Below are 17,430 nucleotides of genomic sequence, written 5' to 3' on the forward strand. Positions count from 1 at the left end.
AATGCACTTGGGTGCTTTTTGGCCCGTCCTGCAAATCAACTTGGCATGCCTCACTTGCAATTTCATTTAAACTCATAGGATAGCCTTCTTTTGAAGCACTTATGGCAAGAACTGTAAAAATCAGCTACTTCAAGAGACAGAAGCAAATAAAAAGTTGGTGGTTGTATTTGATTAACATTTTATGGAAAATGTATGGATATCAGCAAACAAAGAAAGTCACGCAACTACCGAGGACAAACATAAGTACAAGGTAGGCATTTAATGATTACATTTTTTTTGGTCAAGTATTGACCTTGGACGAATCAATGTAGTGACAGCTAGATTCCACAAAGCCCGGTCTCTGCTTCACTCTGTTGGTGAAGTTCATCATCAACTTCCTTTACCATGGAGTGGAGTTTCGTTCCCTAGGTATAGGACGACAGGTAGCCTAGCAATTAGAGCATTCGGCCAGTAACCAAAAGGTTGTCTGTGCCCTTGAACAAGGCACTTCACCCTAATTTGCTCCAGGGGTGCCGTACTACTATGATTGACATTGTAAAACAACACATTTCACTGCACCTATCCGGTGTATGAGACAAATATTTTGGGGATCATTTGTGGATTTGACAGCTCTAACACAGTTCCACCTCAGACACCGCCAAAATAACTGCTATGTGGGTGTATAACAGTGTTGCTTCTGTCCCTCTCCTCGCCCCAACCTGGGCTCAAACCAAGGACCCTGTGAACACATTGACAACATACACCCCCAAAGCATTGTTACCCATCACTCCACAAAAGCCATGGCCCTTGTAGAACAATGGGAAACAACTACTTCAAGGTCTCAGAGCAAGTGACGACACCAATTGAACAACTACTAGCGCTCGCCCGCTAACTAGCTAGCCATTTCACACCAGTTACACAGGTGTCCACTCGCATGGATCTGATATAATCTAGCACTAAGTGTGCATAACTACTCTGAGGACTTGAACTTGCAATCTTATGGTCTGAGTGTATTAATGTCTCAGCAGTGCCACCAGCTGGTTATTTGTTACCAAGAACATACAGTATATGCACACACTCTCAAAAATAAGAGTATGTTTATGGTACAGTGTTGTTCCCTGGTGTACAAAAAGGCCAAAGGAAAACATAAGATGCCTTCTAAGGTACACATAGGAACTCACATGGTACTTGTTGGTACCTTTTAGGGTACATGTGCGGGCAATCTATAATAATGGTACATTTTTCTACCCAAAATATTACATTTAAAGCTGCGTTCGTACCATGTGGGAGGTGGGAATTTACTAGTTGTGAAGTTGTAAATACCAGTTGGAATCATTGATGTGCTTTCAAATTGTTGGGAAACACCAATTGGCTAATGGCCAACAAGCTGCGTCAACCATAAATGAAAAGTACAGCTATCAGGTTGGTAAGCAAATTATAGAGTTCAAAAACGATATTAACATATTGGTTTTTCTAAATTATGTTTTGTTACATTTGACTGCCGAAAATGCTGTTATCAAGGTCATTTCCTTAGTAGTAATAATAATAATAATAATTTTTTACGTGTAAAGTGCTTTTCAAGAATAATCTCAAAGTGCATAAATAGAGCATAAATAGTCTTTTTTTTTTACCAGGTAAGTTGACTGAGAACACATTCTCATTTACAGCAACGACCTGGGGAATAGTTACAGGGGATGAATGAGCCAATTGTAAGCTGGAGATGATTAGGTGACCGTGATGTTATGAGGGACAGCTTGGGAATTTAGCCAGGACACCAGGGTTAACACCCCTACTCTTACGATAACTGCCATGGGATCTTTAATGACCTCAGAGAGTCAGGACACCCATTTAACGTCCCATCCAAAAGTGAGCACCCTACACAGGTCTGTATCCACAATCACTGACCTGGGGAATTGGGATAGTTTTTAGACCAGAGGAAAGAGTGCCTCCTACTGGCCCTCAAACACCACTTCCAGCAGCATCTGGTCTCCCATCCAGGGACTGACCAGTACCAACCCTGCTTAGCTTCAGAAGCAAGCCAGCAGTGGGATGCCAGGTGATACACTACTGGCAAGGTGACATCATAGGTCAGCATGTGGGAGAAGTCAGAGCTCAGGGATGATAGATGCGTTTCCCACTAGTAATTACCAGTTGGAAGGCCGTTCATGTGGATTTTTCCCAGTCGTATGTGGTAAAATCCAACATCCCATGTGATCATGAATGCAGCCTCTATCACCAAGGTGGCATAGCAGTTCAGACGTCTTTTGTCCTCGTCTTGTCGTGTCCTGTATATATATATATATTTACAACTTTTTCACATACATTTTATTTTTATTTTCCATCAACTCATCTTCAAAACACTCTCCTGCAACCCGCCTCACCAATGTATATTTATAAAAAAGTATTATTTACCTCAGATCTGTAATCCTCCAAGAAGCTAGCCAGAAACTCCAAGAAGCTAGCCTGAAACTAGCCAGAAGCTAATCCAGAAGCTAGTTCAGAAGCTAGTTAGCTCCTTTACTGGCAAATCGTTAGTATTCAGCTAACCACGGTTTGTGGTCATCAGCTATCCTTTAGCTCGAAAATCTATCGCCAGTTCTGTACGGCGCAGCGCGGCTCGGAACGGAACATACCGGACCAATTTTTCTCTCCATGTCCCTGGATTTCGACTGCTCTCTGGACATTCATACCCGGATCTCACAGCTAGCTAGCTGCTATCCGTGTGACTATCGGCCTTCGTCGATTCCGGAGCAAACATCAATTATTCCGGAGCTAGCAAGCTCCGTCAATCACTCCTGAGTTCCATCAATCACACCTGGGCTGCAGTCACCTATCCGGACCCGTTTTACTGCCTTCGCGGAGCCCCACCGGGCCTTCACAACTGGACTGCCGACGTTATCTACCCGAAGGAGTTATTCGGCTGGCTTCTCCGTCGCGACGTTACCTGAACGCCCATCTGCGGCCTGCTAACCGTTAGCTGTCTTACCGGCTTTAAAAAAATATATATATATATATTTTTTTTAATATTATTATTATTATGTTTTCTTCTTGGGCCTCTATAACTATATCTATTGTTTTTATTTTTGTTGTTGTTGTGTGATTTGGATTAATCCCCTCTACCACACGGAACCCCACTAATCTACTGACGGAACGCAAGAGGTAGCTAACAACAGACCTCCATCCTATGCTAGCTTGCTACCGATGCCCTGGCTAGCTGTCTAAATCACCAACCAACCTCTCCACTCACCGGACCCTTTTGATCACTCGACTAAGCATGCCTCTCCTTAATGTCAATATGTCTTGTCCATTTCTGTTCTGGTTAGTGTTTATTGGCTTATTTCACTGTAGAGCCTCTAGTCCTGCTCACTATACCTTATCCAACCTATTAGTTCCACCACCCACACATGCAATGACATCTCCTGGTTTCAACGATGTTTCTAGAGACAATATCTCTCTCTTCATCACTCAATACCTAGGTTTACCTCCACTGTATTCACATCCTACCATACATTTGTCTGTACATTATACCTTGATGCTATTTTATCGCCCCCAGAAACCTCCTTTTACTCTATGTTCCAGACGTTCTAGACGACCAATTCTCATAGCTTTTAGCCGTACCCTTATTCTACTCCTCCTATGTTCCTCTGGCGATGTAGAGGTGAATCCAGGCCCTGCAGTGCCTGGCTCCACTCCTATTCCCCAGGCGCTCTCTTTTGACGACTTCTGTAACCGTAATAGCCTTGGTTTCATGCATGTTAACATTAGAAGCCTCCTCCCTAAGTTTGTTCTATTCACTGCTTTAGCACACTCTGCCAACCCGGATGTTCTAGCTGTGTCTGAATCCTGGCTTAGGAAGACCACCAAAAACTCAGACATTTTAATTCCAAACTACAACATTTTCAGACAAGATAGAACTGCCAAAGGGGGCGGTGTTGCAATCTACTGCAAAGATAGCCTGCAGAGTTCTGTCCTACTATCCAGGTCTGTACCCAAACAATTTGAACTTCTACTTTTAAAAATCCACCTCTCTAAAAACAAGTCTCTCACCGTTGCCGCCTGCTATAGACCACCCTCTGCCCCCAGCTGCGCTCTGGACACCATATGTGAACTGATTGCCCCCCATCTATCTTCAGAGTTCGTGCTGCTAGGCGACCTAAACTGGAACATGCTTAACACCCCAGCCATCCTACAATCTAAACTTGACGCCCTCAATCTCACACAAATTATCAATGAACCTACCAGGTACCTCCCCAAAACCTTAAACACGGGCACCCTCATAGATATCATCCTAACCAACTTCCCCTCTAAATACACCTCGGCTGTCTTCAACCAAGATCTCAGCGATCACTGCCTCATTGCCTGCATCCGTAATGGGTCAGCGGTCAAACGACCTCCACTCATCACTGTAAAACGCTCCCTGAAACACTTCAGCGAGCAGGCCTTTCTAATCGACCTGGCCGGGGTATCCTGGAAGGATATTGATCTCATCCCGTCAGTAGAGGATGCCTGGATATTTTTTTTAAATGCCTTCCTAACCATCCTAAATAAACATGCCCCATTCAAGAAATTTAGAACCAGGAACAGATATAGCCCTTGGTTCTCCCCAGACCTGACTGCCCTTAACCAACACAAAAACATCCTATGGCGTTCTGCATTAGCATCGAACAGCCCCCGTGATATGCAGCTGTTCAGGGAAGCTAGAAATCATTATACACAGGCAGTTAGAAAAGCCAAGGCTAGCTTTTTCAAGCAGAAATTTGCTTCCTGCAACACTAACTCAAAAAAGTTCTGGGACACTATAAAGTCCATGGAGAATAAGAACACCTCCTCCCAGCTGCCCACTGCACTGAAGATAGGAAACACTGTCACCACTGATAAATCCACCATAATTGAGAATTTCAATAAGCATTTTTCTACGGCTGGCCTTGCTTTCCACCTGGCTACTCCTACCCCGGACAACAGCACTGCACCCCCAACAGCAACTCGCCCAAGCCTTCCCCATTTCTCCTTCTCCCAAATCCATTCAGCTGATGTTCTGAAAGAGCTGCAAAATCTGGACCCCTACAAATCAGCCGGGCTAGACAATCTGGACCCTTTCTTTCTAAAATTATCTGCCGAAATTGTTGCCACCCCTATTACTAGCCTGTTCAACCTCTCTTTCGTGTCGTCTGAGATTCCCAAAGATTGGAAAGCAGCTGCGGTCATCCCCCTCTTCAAAGGGGGGGACACTCTTGACCCAAACTGCTACAGACCTATATCTATCCTACCGTGCCTTTCTAAGGTCTTCGAAAGCCAAGTCAACAAACAGATTACCGACCATTTCGAATCTCACCATACCTTCTCTGCTATGCAATCTGGTTTCAGAGCTGGTCATGGGTGCACCTCAGCCACGCTCAAGGTCCTAAACGATATCTTAACCGCCATCGATAAGAAACATTACTGTGCAGCCGTATTCATTGATCTGGCCAAGGCTTTCGACTCTGTCAATCACCATATCCTCATCGGCAGACTCGACAGCCTTGGTTTCTCAAATGATTGCCTCGCCTGGTTCACCAACTACTTCTCTGATAGAGTTCAGTGTGTCAAATCGGAGGGTCTGCTGTCCGGACCTCTGGCAGTCTCTATGGGGGTGCCACAGGGTTCAATTCTTGGACCGACTCTCTTCTCTGTATACATCAATGAGGTCGCTCTTGCTGCTGGTGAGTCCCTGATCCACCTCTACGCAGACGACACCATTCTGTATACTTCCGGCCCTTCTTTGGACACTGTGTTAACAACCCTCCAGGCAAGCTTCAATGCCATACAACTCTCCTTCCGTGGCCTCCAATTGCTCTTAAATACAAGTAAAACTAAATGCATGCTCTTCAACCGATCGCTACCTGCACCTACCCGCCTGTCCAACATCACTACTCTGGACGGCTCTGACTTAGAATACGTGGACAACTACAAATACTTAGGTGTCTGGTTAGATTGTAAACTCTCCTTCCAGACCCATATCAAACATCTCCAATCCAAAGTTAAATCTAGAATTGGCTTCCTATTTCGCAACAAAGCATCCTTCACTCATGCTGCCAAACATACCCTTGTAAAACTGACCATCCTACCAATCCTCGACTTTGGCGATGTCATTTACAAAATAGCCTCCAATACCTACTCAACAAATTGGATGCAGTCTATCACAGTGCAATCCGTTTTATCACCAAAGCCCCATATACTACCCACCATTGCGACCTGTACGCTCTCGTTGGCTGGCCCTCGCTTCATACTCGTCGCCAAACCCACTGGCTCCATGTCATCTACAAGACCCTGCTAGGTAAAGTCCCCCCTTATCTCAGCTCGCTGGTCACCATAGCATCTCCCACCTGTAGCACACGCTCCAGCAGGTATATCTCTCTAGTCACCCCCAAAACCAATTCTTTCTTTGGCCGCCTCTCCTTCCAGTTCTCTGCTGCCAATGACTGGAACGAACTACAAAAATCTCTGAAACTGGAAACACTTATCTCCCTCACTAGCTTTAAGCACCAACTGTCAGAGCAGCTCACAGATTACTGCACCTGTACATAGCCCACCTATAATTTAGCCCAAACAACTACCTCTTTCCCAACTGTATTTAATTTTAATTTATTTATTTATTTTGCTCCTTTGCACCCCATTATTTTTTATTTCTACTTTGCTCATTCTTCCATTGCTAAACTACCATTCCAGTATTTTACTTGCTATATTGTATTTACTTTGCCATCATGGCCTTTTTTGCCTTTACCTCCCTTCTCACCTCATTTGCTCACATTGTATATAGACTTGTTTATACTGCATTATTGACTGTATGTTTGTTTTTACTCCATGTGTAACTCTGTGTCGTTTTATCTGTCGAACTGCTTTGCTTTATCTTGGCCAGGTCGCAATTGTAAATGAGAACTTGTTCTCAACTTGCCTACCTGGTTAAATAAAGGTAAAATAAATAAATAAATAAAAAATTAAATACACTGATTACTGGACTTTAAAATGTAGGTGGGGCAAATGTATTCGGGAGCATCTCTTTAGCTATTGTCAGTTTTGCAATCTTTGTAAGACCTTGTGGCAATCAAGACCTGCACTGTTAAAAGGTTACTATGCGGTTTCCAGGAGCTTAACGGCAGCTGGTTCACAGCAAGTTGATGTTTAATTTTCAAATCTTACTGTCAACTAGTTACAAGTGGGTTATTGAAAATTTACTGTAACTTAGTACAGCTAATTCTTCACACCCACTGACCTGATGGTCTGGTTTAAATAATTAAAATTACTATCTATAAATTAAATATCGTATGGTACTTTAGTGTCGCTTCTTATAAGCTGCCTGTTTCCATCGATCACATTAACCTATTCTTTCCTATGCGAAGACTCAATGGCGATTTGAAGCCAAATGAAGTCAGTAATTTTAACAGGTGTCCACATACTTGTGTGTAGTGTATGACTACACAACCTGTGAGCTTACGTTAACTAGCTGCCTAGCTCACTAAAGAATAAAAAGGTCACAACAGCCATTATGCTTGCCTGTGCTGGTGTTCTTTTCACTTGTAAGGTAGGTAACGTTAACGTGCATTGTACACACAACTACAGTCGGTGGTTATCTAGCTCATTTTCATAAACACCTAGCTAACCACAGATCTTTGACCTAACCAAAATAGTTTGTCAGCAGCTAGCCTCTCGATTACAGAGGTCGGAAAACAATCAAATTCACCTATGCTTATTGGAGTAGTGGTTACAATCCAGTACATAGCACTGAACCATCCTTGCTTCTGATCGACAGAGAGACCTAAGGTTAGCTAGCTAGTTAGCTACAAAAGGCAGGGATATTCAATAATTCTAGACACAAAAAGCTAATATAGGTAATTGGAAAGATGCTATCCCACAATACACACGATAAATACACAATATCAATTATTTAAATGAGAAACTACAAAAAGGTTATAATATCTACTATTTATTCTATTTGATTTCACCTGCTAGGTTCCTTGCTGCTGAGCATTTGCGTGGAGTAATTTAGAGTTTTTCAATCGCTGCAACACTGCCTTGAGTGATGACGTCAAAGCATGTGACAGGATGTGCAATTCTGCAGTGGTGTAAAGTACTTACAGTTGAAGTCGGAAGTTTACATACGGTATACTTAGGTTGGAGTCATTAAAACTTGTTTTTCAACCACTCCACTAATGTCTTGTTAACAAACTATAATTTTGGCAAGTCAGTTAGGACATCTACTTTGTGCATGACACAAGTAATTATTCCAACAATTGTTTACAGACAGATTATTTCACTTATCACAATTCCAGTGGGTTAGAAGTTCACATACACTAAATTGACTGTGCCTTTAAACAGCTTGGAAAATTCCAGAAAATTATGTCATGGCTTTAGAAGCTTCTGATAGGCTAATTGACATCATTTGAGTCAATTGGAGGTGTACCTGTGGATGTATTTCAAGGTCTACCTTCAAACTCAGTGCCTCTTTGCTTGACATCATGGGAAAATCAAAAGAAATCAGCCATGACCTCAGAAAAAAAATTGTAGACATCCACATGTCTGGGTCATCCTTGGGAGCAATTTCCAAATACCTGACGGTACCACATGCATCTGTACAAACAATAATACGCAAGTATAAACACCATGGGACCATACAGCCATCATACCACTCAGGAAGGAGACGCATTCTGTCTCCTAGAGATGAAAGTACTTTGGTGCGAAAAGTGCAAATCAATCCCAGAACAACAGCAAAGGACCTTGTGAAGATGCTGGAGGAAACAGGTACAAAAATATCTATATCCATAGTAAAAAGAGTCCTATATCGACCTAACACTAACGCACTCTGGAAGGTAGAAGCCACTACTCCAAAATCGCCATAAAGAAGCCAGACTACGGTTTGCAACTACACATAGGGACAAAGTTCATACATTTTGGAGAAATGTCCTCTGGTCTGATGAAACAAAAATAGAACTGTTTGGCCATAATGACCATCGTTATGTTTAGAGGAAAAAGGGACGCGCTTGCAAGCCGAAGAACACCCTCCCAACCGTGAAGCAAGGGTATGGCAGCATCATGTTGTGGGGGTACTTTGCTACAGGAGGGACTGGTGCACTTCACAAAATAGATGGCATCATGAGGTAGGAAAATTACGTGGATATATTGAAGCAACATCTCAAGCCATCAGGAAGTTAAAGCTTGGTCGTAAATGGGTCTTCCAAATGGACAATCACCCCAAGCATACTTACAAAGTTGTGGCAAAATGGCTTAAGGACAACAAAGTCAAGGTATTGGACTGGCCATCCCAAAGCCCTGACCTCAATCCTATAGAAAATATGTGGGCAGAATTGAAAAAGCGTGTGCGAGCAAGGAGGCCTACAAACCTGACGCAGTTACACCAGCTCTGTTTGGAGGAATGGGACAAAATTCACCCAAATTATTATGGGAAGCTTATTATGGGAAACTTATTATGGGAAGCTTGTGGAAGGCTACCCAAAATGTTTGACCCAAGTTAAACCATTTAAAAGGCAATGCTACCAAATACTAATTGAGTGTATGCAAATGTCTGACCCACTGGGAATGTGATGAAAGAAATAGAAGCTGAAATAAATCATTCTTTCTACTATTATTCTGACATTTCACATTCTTAAAATAAAGTGGTGATCCTAACTGACCTAAGACAGGGAATTTTTACTAGGATTAAAAGTCAGGAATTGTGAAACTGACTTTAAATGTATTTGGCTATGGTGTATTCAACTGTAAGTCAAAAATACAAAAAAAGTACTAAAGTAGATTTTGGGGGTATCTGTACTTTACTTTACTATTTATATTTTTGGCAACTTTTACTTTTACTTCACCACATTCCTAAAGAAAACAATTTACTTTTTCTCCCCACATTTTCCCTGAAACCCAAAAGTACTTGTTACATCTTGAATGCTTAGCAGGACAGGAAAATGGTCTCATTCACACACTTATCAAGAAAACATTAGATGTCATCCCTACTGCCTCTGATCTGGCAGACTCACTAAACATATGCTTAATTTGTAATGATGTCTGAATATTGGAGTGTGCCCCTGACTATCCGTAAATAAATAAAAACCTAGAAAATGTAGCCATCTGCTTTGCTTAATATAAGGAACTTGAAATGATTATACTTTTACTTTTAATACTTAAGTATATTTTTGCAATTACATTTACTTTTTAAAAAGACTTTTAGACTTTAACTCAAGTAATGTTAGTATTTTACTGGTTGGCTTTTACTTTTTTCATTTTTCCATTAAGGTATCTTTACTCCTACTCTAGTATGACAATTGAGTACTTTTTCCAACACTGCAGTTCTGTATGATAGCCACATTAGCAGCTAGTTAGAATTTAATTTAGGGGGGGGGGGGGGGGGGGTAATTACAGGGAAATATATTGATAAAAGTGACCTTGTCTGAGAGTCTTTCCGGGGTATACCTACACAAAATACAGAAAATACAGACCTTATATGAAGTAGTTCTAAAATCCCTATTGAAAAATGAATGGTGGAAAAACTATTGGAACCATGTCCGGGTTTTACCGCTAGTTTATTGTGTCTTATGACTCATACTGTGGTACTCAATTGACTCCTTGAAGGACAGCTCATCTCTCCTTGTCCCAGAATCGGCCAGGATGCATCGTGCGGCCCATTAACGACACATGGGCGAAGCACACAATTGGCGTTAATACGATGCCAATGGAGTTTCCCATCAGCTCAAAATTATATCCGGGGGCGCCTCTAGGTTTAGAAACTCGGTGCTTTGGCCTGTTTCTGCGGATGAGAGTTTAATTTCCCTGCCAGAAAACAGGTGATACCGTAAAGTGTTGTGTATTCGCGCACAAATCCGGGGTGTACGGTCCAAACATGCACTCATAATTGACTGTAGCGTATATAAAGCACCCACAAGTTACCGGTGGCTGAAAACACAAATATCGCGGGATGAACGAGTGTCGAATTTCCGGTCAAGGTTGGGCCATTTAAAAATAATTCCTTCCTCACTTGCCCTGCAGGTGTATACTCGTCAGTCGTCAAGTGTCCACTTGATTTGAGGGCTGAGGGGATAGGGTGTGTTTTTGGACTGTACATCCTGAAGCGCGGATTGCTTGACTCTTTTTTTTTTGTTGCGAGTGTTGGTTCCTTCAGACCGTCTATCTATATCTAGGTTTTCACATGTATATTTTCGCTTCTGCTTTTACGAACAGGTAAACATCACTTTCATTTGAATGGAATTCCTCAAGGAACGCAAGGTCTTGAGGTACAATTATTTATTAACGTCCGCATTTGGTTCAGATCAAGAAACAGTGTAGCATGTATCATTTTATTATAGAAACACTGTGGCTTTTCATTACTACAGGTCTGTTTTTTAATATCCTAAAAATAGTTTGTTGTGTTCAATAATTTCAAGACTTGTAGAAGGCTTATAGACACCAAATACATAAATAATAGTAGCCTAGATGTAAAGTGTTGTTCTCCTGTCTCAATTTTGCAACATGCAACCTGATCTTCATGTTTGATAGGATACAAACCTCACAATAGTTATGTACAGGATCGAATCGTAGTGTCAACCTTTCCTATTGTGTGAGCAGGACACGTTTATTTTCTGTATTCGATCTTTTTTGTTTGTTTTTCAGGTCAATAACCAACCATCAGTTAGAAGACTTAGGCTATGTGATGTTTAAAAAATAAGAAGATATGAAACATTTCCTTCTGACTATTTATTTGATGGTGCAGTGTGGCTATGGTAAGTTACCAACACCAATCATTGTTAAGAACAGGTTCAACATCTGACTGTACTGTTTTTGTCACTATCATATATGTCGTTGTAGTGTGTGTTGTTATTTAAACAATAAGGCATGAGGGAGGCCAAAATACCACGGCTAAGGGCTGTTCTTAAGCACGACGCAACACAGAGTGCCTAGATACAGTCCTTAGCCATGGTATATTGTTCATATATCACAAACCCCTGAGGTGCATTATTGCTATTATGAACTGGTTGCCAACGTAATTAGAGCAGTAAAAATAAATGTTTTATCATACCCATGGTATACGGTCTGATATACCATGGCTTTCAGCCAATCAGCATTCAGAACTCAAACCACCCAGTTTATAATAAGCATTATGATCTGGGTGGTTCGATCCCTGAATGCTGATTGGCTGACAGCCATGGCATATCAGACCATATACCACGAGTATGACAAAACATTTTTACATTTTAATTTTTACTGCTCTAATTACGTTGTTGTAATAGTTTATAATAGCAATAAGGCACCTCAGGGGTTTGTGATATATGGACAATATACCATGGCTAAGGGCTGTATCCAGGCGTTGCGTCGTGCCTAAGAGCAGCCCTTAGCCATGGAATATTGGCCATATACCACACCCCCTCGGGCCTTATAGCTTAAATATTCCACCTTATATTTCTGGCAGCTGTTTTTGTACTGAACTGGAAAATAAAATATTTTAGTGGCGCAGTGGTCTAATACCCTGACTACAACGCTCGTGTCACCTGCGCAAGCGTTGAAAAATAAATGTAGGAATCTATATTATTCAATTATTGCACCCACACTGGTCTCACACGTCAATGAGCATCTGCATTGCCAAGGGCTAAAATAGAAGTCATTCCTATTTCTGACGCAGATCGCGCTGCAAGTCCTGCCTCTCCCATCTCCTCATTGGTTAATAGAAGCAGGTACCCACGTGCCATCTCCTCATTGGTTATACCCACATGGGTGATTGAAAGACGAACTGTTGCTGTTTGTTGTGGTAATACTATGAAAGTTTAGATGCCAATCACCATATAAGTTAAACATGAAAAATCCTGGAAGGAGGAGCGATGACTAGAAACGATTCGGTTGACTGTTTTTATGTGTGGATTAATTGTCGGAGTTGAGGACCTTGTGCATTTCAGGTAAAATAACAACCTAATGTTTATATCCCAGGACAAATTAGCTAGCTGCAAGCTAATGCTTTTCTGCCTTTCCCCAAATTAATGTCATTGGTTCAGAGTTTTTGATAATTCAACCTGCGTGTCAGGATCGCGTTTGGTGTAGGGGGACAAAATACATTTATGCGCGATGGCGCACGCACGCAGCTGGTTTGTGTTCCGTGTAAGGCACTGCAGTGTTTGAGGCGTCACTACAGATCCGGGTTCGATCCCGGGCTGTGTCGCAGCTGGCCGCGAGGCGGTGCACAATTGGCCCAGCGGCGCCCGGGTTAGGGAAGGGTTTGGCCGGCATGTCCTTGTCCCAGCAAGTCCTGTGGTGCGCCGGGCGCATGCACACTGACACGGTCGCCAGTTGTACTGTGTTTCCTCTGACACATTGGTGCAGCTGGCTTCCGGGTTAAACAAGCAGTGTGTCAAGAAGCAGTGCGGCTTGGCAGGGTCGTGTTTCGGAGGACGCATGGCTCTCGACCTTCGATCTGCCGAGTCCGTACGGGAGTTGCAGCGTTGGGACAAGATTGTAACTACCAATTGGATATCACGAAATTGGGGAGAAAAAGGGGTAAAAAATAATAACAAAAAGAAAACCGGTTCAATATAGCATTCCAGTTTTACTGCCAGATACCATCAGCAAGTTATGTATTTACTGCACCTGCCTACCTGGCCTCTGATAAGACACTGTGAACATTTGCTCTCACATATATATACCCACCCACAAACAGTCTGTGTCTGTGGGCAGTATAGTGGTACCATATACTGTATGTTATCTTTATGAGTATGATGGTAATGGCTCTCACTGTATTACCTTCTTCCTTTCAGCCCTGTGCTCCCTCCCTGCTCCAGTCAATGTTTCCATAGAGTCCCTCAACTTCCACCATGTTCTACGATGGAGCGCCGGTCCAGGCACACCTCCTGGGACCGTGTACAAGATCATCCGCAGGTTGTCACAATATTTTTAATGACGGTTTATTCCCACACCATTCTGTTGTTGAGGTACGCCCAAACCCAGTGCTTTTGCCTATATGCATTTAGCAGTGGTGGAAACACTGGACAGTTACTTTGAATTAAAACGGAGTATAGTGTCACCTATCGTCATGATTTTGTCTGTGTTAATCTTGTTGGATAATTCTACTACTGCATTGTGGTTACGTTATTGGACTTTAGACAAATGATGTTGATCGGATTCCCATGACACACTTGATATGACTGGGTTGTGGATTGTCTCAGAGGTTAGATGTAATAACACTATAATTACAGTAGTAAATCATTGCTTTTCAGAGTGACAGTCATTGGAAAGTTCAAACTTCAGTCAGATCATTTTGGGTTTCACTTGTGGAGAAAAGTGTTTGTTTTGGACATAAGCTATAACCTTTACCTTTAACCAACATTCGCCTATTCAGCATAATTTGCCTGTCTTACCAAGTGTGTTGTGGCTGGAAGATTTGACTGCAGTGTGAAGTGGTTTTTTTCTCAAGTATTGCTTTCACTTGACCGTAGATACAGCTTTGTGTCATCGTGGTCGTTGTTTCCACCCTCATAGTATCTGCTCTAGAGACTGTTATGCAGGTGTTTCCACTTTAAAAAGGCTGTGAATTTCAAGGAAATTCAATATAATCAACCACTTTCTCTTCTGCTGGGGGTCTGGTGAGGATGCAACAAGTCATACAGATGAGCTTACTGAAAACACAGCTTTGTTTTGTTTGAACTACAGATACAGTGGGGCAAAAAAATATTTAGTCAGCCACCAATTGTGCAAGTTCTCCCACTTAAAAAGATGAGAGAGGCCTATAATTTTCATCATAGGTACACTTCAACTATGACAGACAAAATGAGAAAAAGAATCCAGAAAATCACATTGTAGGATTTTTAATGAATTTATTTGCAAATTATGGTGGAAAATAAGTATTTGGTCACCTACAAACAAGCAAGATTTCTGGCTCTCACAGACCTGTAACTTCTTCTTTAAGAGGCTCCTCTGTCCTCCACTCGTTACCTGTATTAATGGCACCTGTTTGAACTTGTTATCAGTATAAAAGACACCTGTCGACAACCTTTAACAGTCACACTCCAAACTCCACTATGGCCAAGACCAAAGAGCTGTCAAAGGACACCAGAAACAAAATTGTAGACCTGCACCAGGCTGGGAAGGCTGAATCTGCAATAGGTGAGCAGCTTGGTTTGAAGAAATCAACTGTGGGAGCAATTATTAGGAAATGGAAGACATACAAGACCACTGATAATCTCCCTCGATCTGGGGCTCCACGCATGATCTCACCCCATGGGGTCAAAATGATCACAAGAACGGTGAGCAAAAATCCCAGAACCACACGGGGGGACCTAGTGAATGACCTGCAGAGAGCTGGGACCAAAGTAACAAAGACTACCATCAGTAACACACTACGCCGCCAGGGACTCAAATCCTGCAGTGCCAGACGTGTCCCCCTGCTTCAGCCAGTACATGTCCAGGCCCGTCTGAAGTTTGCTAGAGAGCATTTGGATGATTCAGAAGAAGATTGGAAGAATGTCATATGGTCAGATGAAACCAAAATATAACTTTTTGGTAAAAACTCGTCGTGTTTGGAGGACAAAGAATGCTGAGTTGCATCCAACTAATACCATACCTACTGTGAAGCATGGGGGTGGAAACATCATGCTTTGGGGCTGTTTTTCTGCAAAGGGACCAGGACGACTGATCCGTGTAAAGGAAAGAATGAATGGGGCCATGTATCGTGAGATATTGAGTGAAAACCTAGCCTAGCCAGTCTCCAGATCTCAACCCCATAGAAAATCTTTGGAGGGAGTTGAAAGTCCGTGTGTGCCCAGCAACAGCCCCAAAACATCACTGCTCTAGAGTGTGTGAACCTTGTGAAGACTTACAGTAAATGTTTGCCCTCTGTCATTGCCAACAAAGGGTATATAACAAAGTATTGAGATAAAATGTTGTTATTGACCAAATACTTATTTTCCAACATAATTTGCAAATAAATTCATTTAAAAAATCCTACAATGATTTTCTGATTGATTCTAATGATTATTTTTTTTCTCATTGGGTCTGTTATAGTTGAAGTGTACCTATGATGAACATTATAGGCCTCTCTCATCTTTTTAAGTGGGAGAACTTGCACAATTGGTGGCTGACTAAATACTTTTTTGCCCCACTGTAAATACTCATTATGGAACAGGGAAAATACTGAGTGATATGGGTATACAATTCTGTCTCACAACACTGCGAATGAGATATTGTTGAGGTTTGAAGACCACACAAATTAAACTTTTGAATCATTTGGAATTGAACCAAACATACTTTTTGTTAATGAAGTTATTCAACTCGCCTGCTCTTTGTTTTATTTGCTCATATTTGGCACCACACACAAATTACCCTCCTTGTTTCTGTCTCAACAGAAGAAACCACAGGCCGCAAGTTCCACATCAAACCAATGTGACAAGTCATAGGCTGGATCTAAAGTTCCCCAAAGAAGAGTATACATTCTGTGTTTCGGCCTTCCACAACCTCTCAGAGTCGCCCGTGGTCGAGACCACCTTCACCCCCTTCACACAGAGTATGTCTGCTCTCCATTTTGTCTTGCCAGTAGGAATGTTAAGATTTTTCTTTGCTAGAGATTTCGAATAGGTGTTTGTGTGAGTGCAATTATTTACATTATCCAGGTCGACATTAAATTACACAATCTAGGCATGTATTTGTGTGTGAACGTGTCTGATGTAATGTTTTTGTAATTGTTTAATCTGTGTGTGAAATGATGCTACAGTACTATTATATCTTACTTAGCTGTTATTGGCTCTCCAATATTGTCTTTGGATGGATGTGGCAACTGCCTGGAAATCAACATCACACTGCTTGAGATAGAAACTATTAAAAAGGTCTATGGGAAATCATTATCTTTTGACATCTACTGGAAGAGAGCAGGAGAGACAAAGGTAAAAAAAAACAACTAGGCCTATTCTTTCCTTGTCTTCATTGCAGTATCAAATTGTACTCTTTTTTTTATGATGTGAACTATAGAGGACCGTTTCATTGTGAATTATTACTCTTCATTCATGTTCATTTCCAGCCCCAAATGACCCAAACAACTCATTTAGCTTACATGCTGGAGAACTTGGAGGTGGGTATGGTGTACTGTGTGAGGGTCTACACAAGGATCATCACCAACCTCAACACACGGTCCTCTGGGTGGAAATGTGCTTACACCAGCATTCTGGAGCCCAACAGAGGTGAATATTGTCTATAGTTTAAGTCAATGTTTCATCCCAATTGCACAGAGCCCCAATTTGATCATGATTCTCTCTCTCTCTCAGTCCCTGCTGTTGTAGCTGGAGTGTCTGTTGTCCTCATTGTGAGTGGGGTAGGTCTGATGGTTCTCACGTTTGGCCTGTTCTACACGGGGTTCCTGTGCAAGCTGAAGACTCACCAACCCAGAGGACTGGTGAGAAATGGCTACATCTGTAACTAACTACACCTCACAATCTCACTCTTTGTCAT

At 42.0% G+C, this 17,430-nt stretch overlaps 1 protein-coding gene across 1 annotated transcript in view; it reads left to right on the forward strand.

The window, feature by feature from the left end:
• The first annotated feature begins 10,973 nt into the window (after positions 1-10,973).
• Positions 10,974-17,430, forward strand: part of LOC109871359 (uncharacterized) — a 35,268-nt gene continuing 28,811 nt past the window's right edge. Inside the window, exons 1-7 of the mRNA XM_031806030.1 lie at positions 10,974-11,246; positions 11,623-11,732; positions 13,752-13,872; positions 16,335-16,492; positions 16,720-16,868; positions 17,003-17,162; positions 17,247-17,374. Of these exons, the coding sequence (XP_031661890.1) occupies positions 11,684-11,732; positions 13,752-13,872; positions 16,335-16,492; positions 16,720-16,868; positions 17,003-17,162; positions 17,247-17,374 (765 nt within the window). The 5' untranslated portion in view covers positions 10,974-11,246; positions 11,623-11,683. The remainder of the gene's footprint in view (positions 11,247-11,622; positions 11,733-13,751; positions 13,873-16,334; positions 16,493-16,719; positions 16,869-17,002; positions 17,163-17,246; positions 17,375-17,430) is intronic.

This window comes from Oncorhynchus kisutch, linkage group LG26 (assembly GCF_002021735.2).
Source record: "Oncorhynchus kisutch isolate 150728-3 linkage group LG26, Okis_V2, whole genome shotgun sequence".
NCBI classification, from domain to species: domain Eukaryota; kingdom Metazoa; phylum Chordata; class Actinopteri; order Salmoniformes; family Salmonidae; genus Oncorhynchus; species Oncorhynchus kisutch.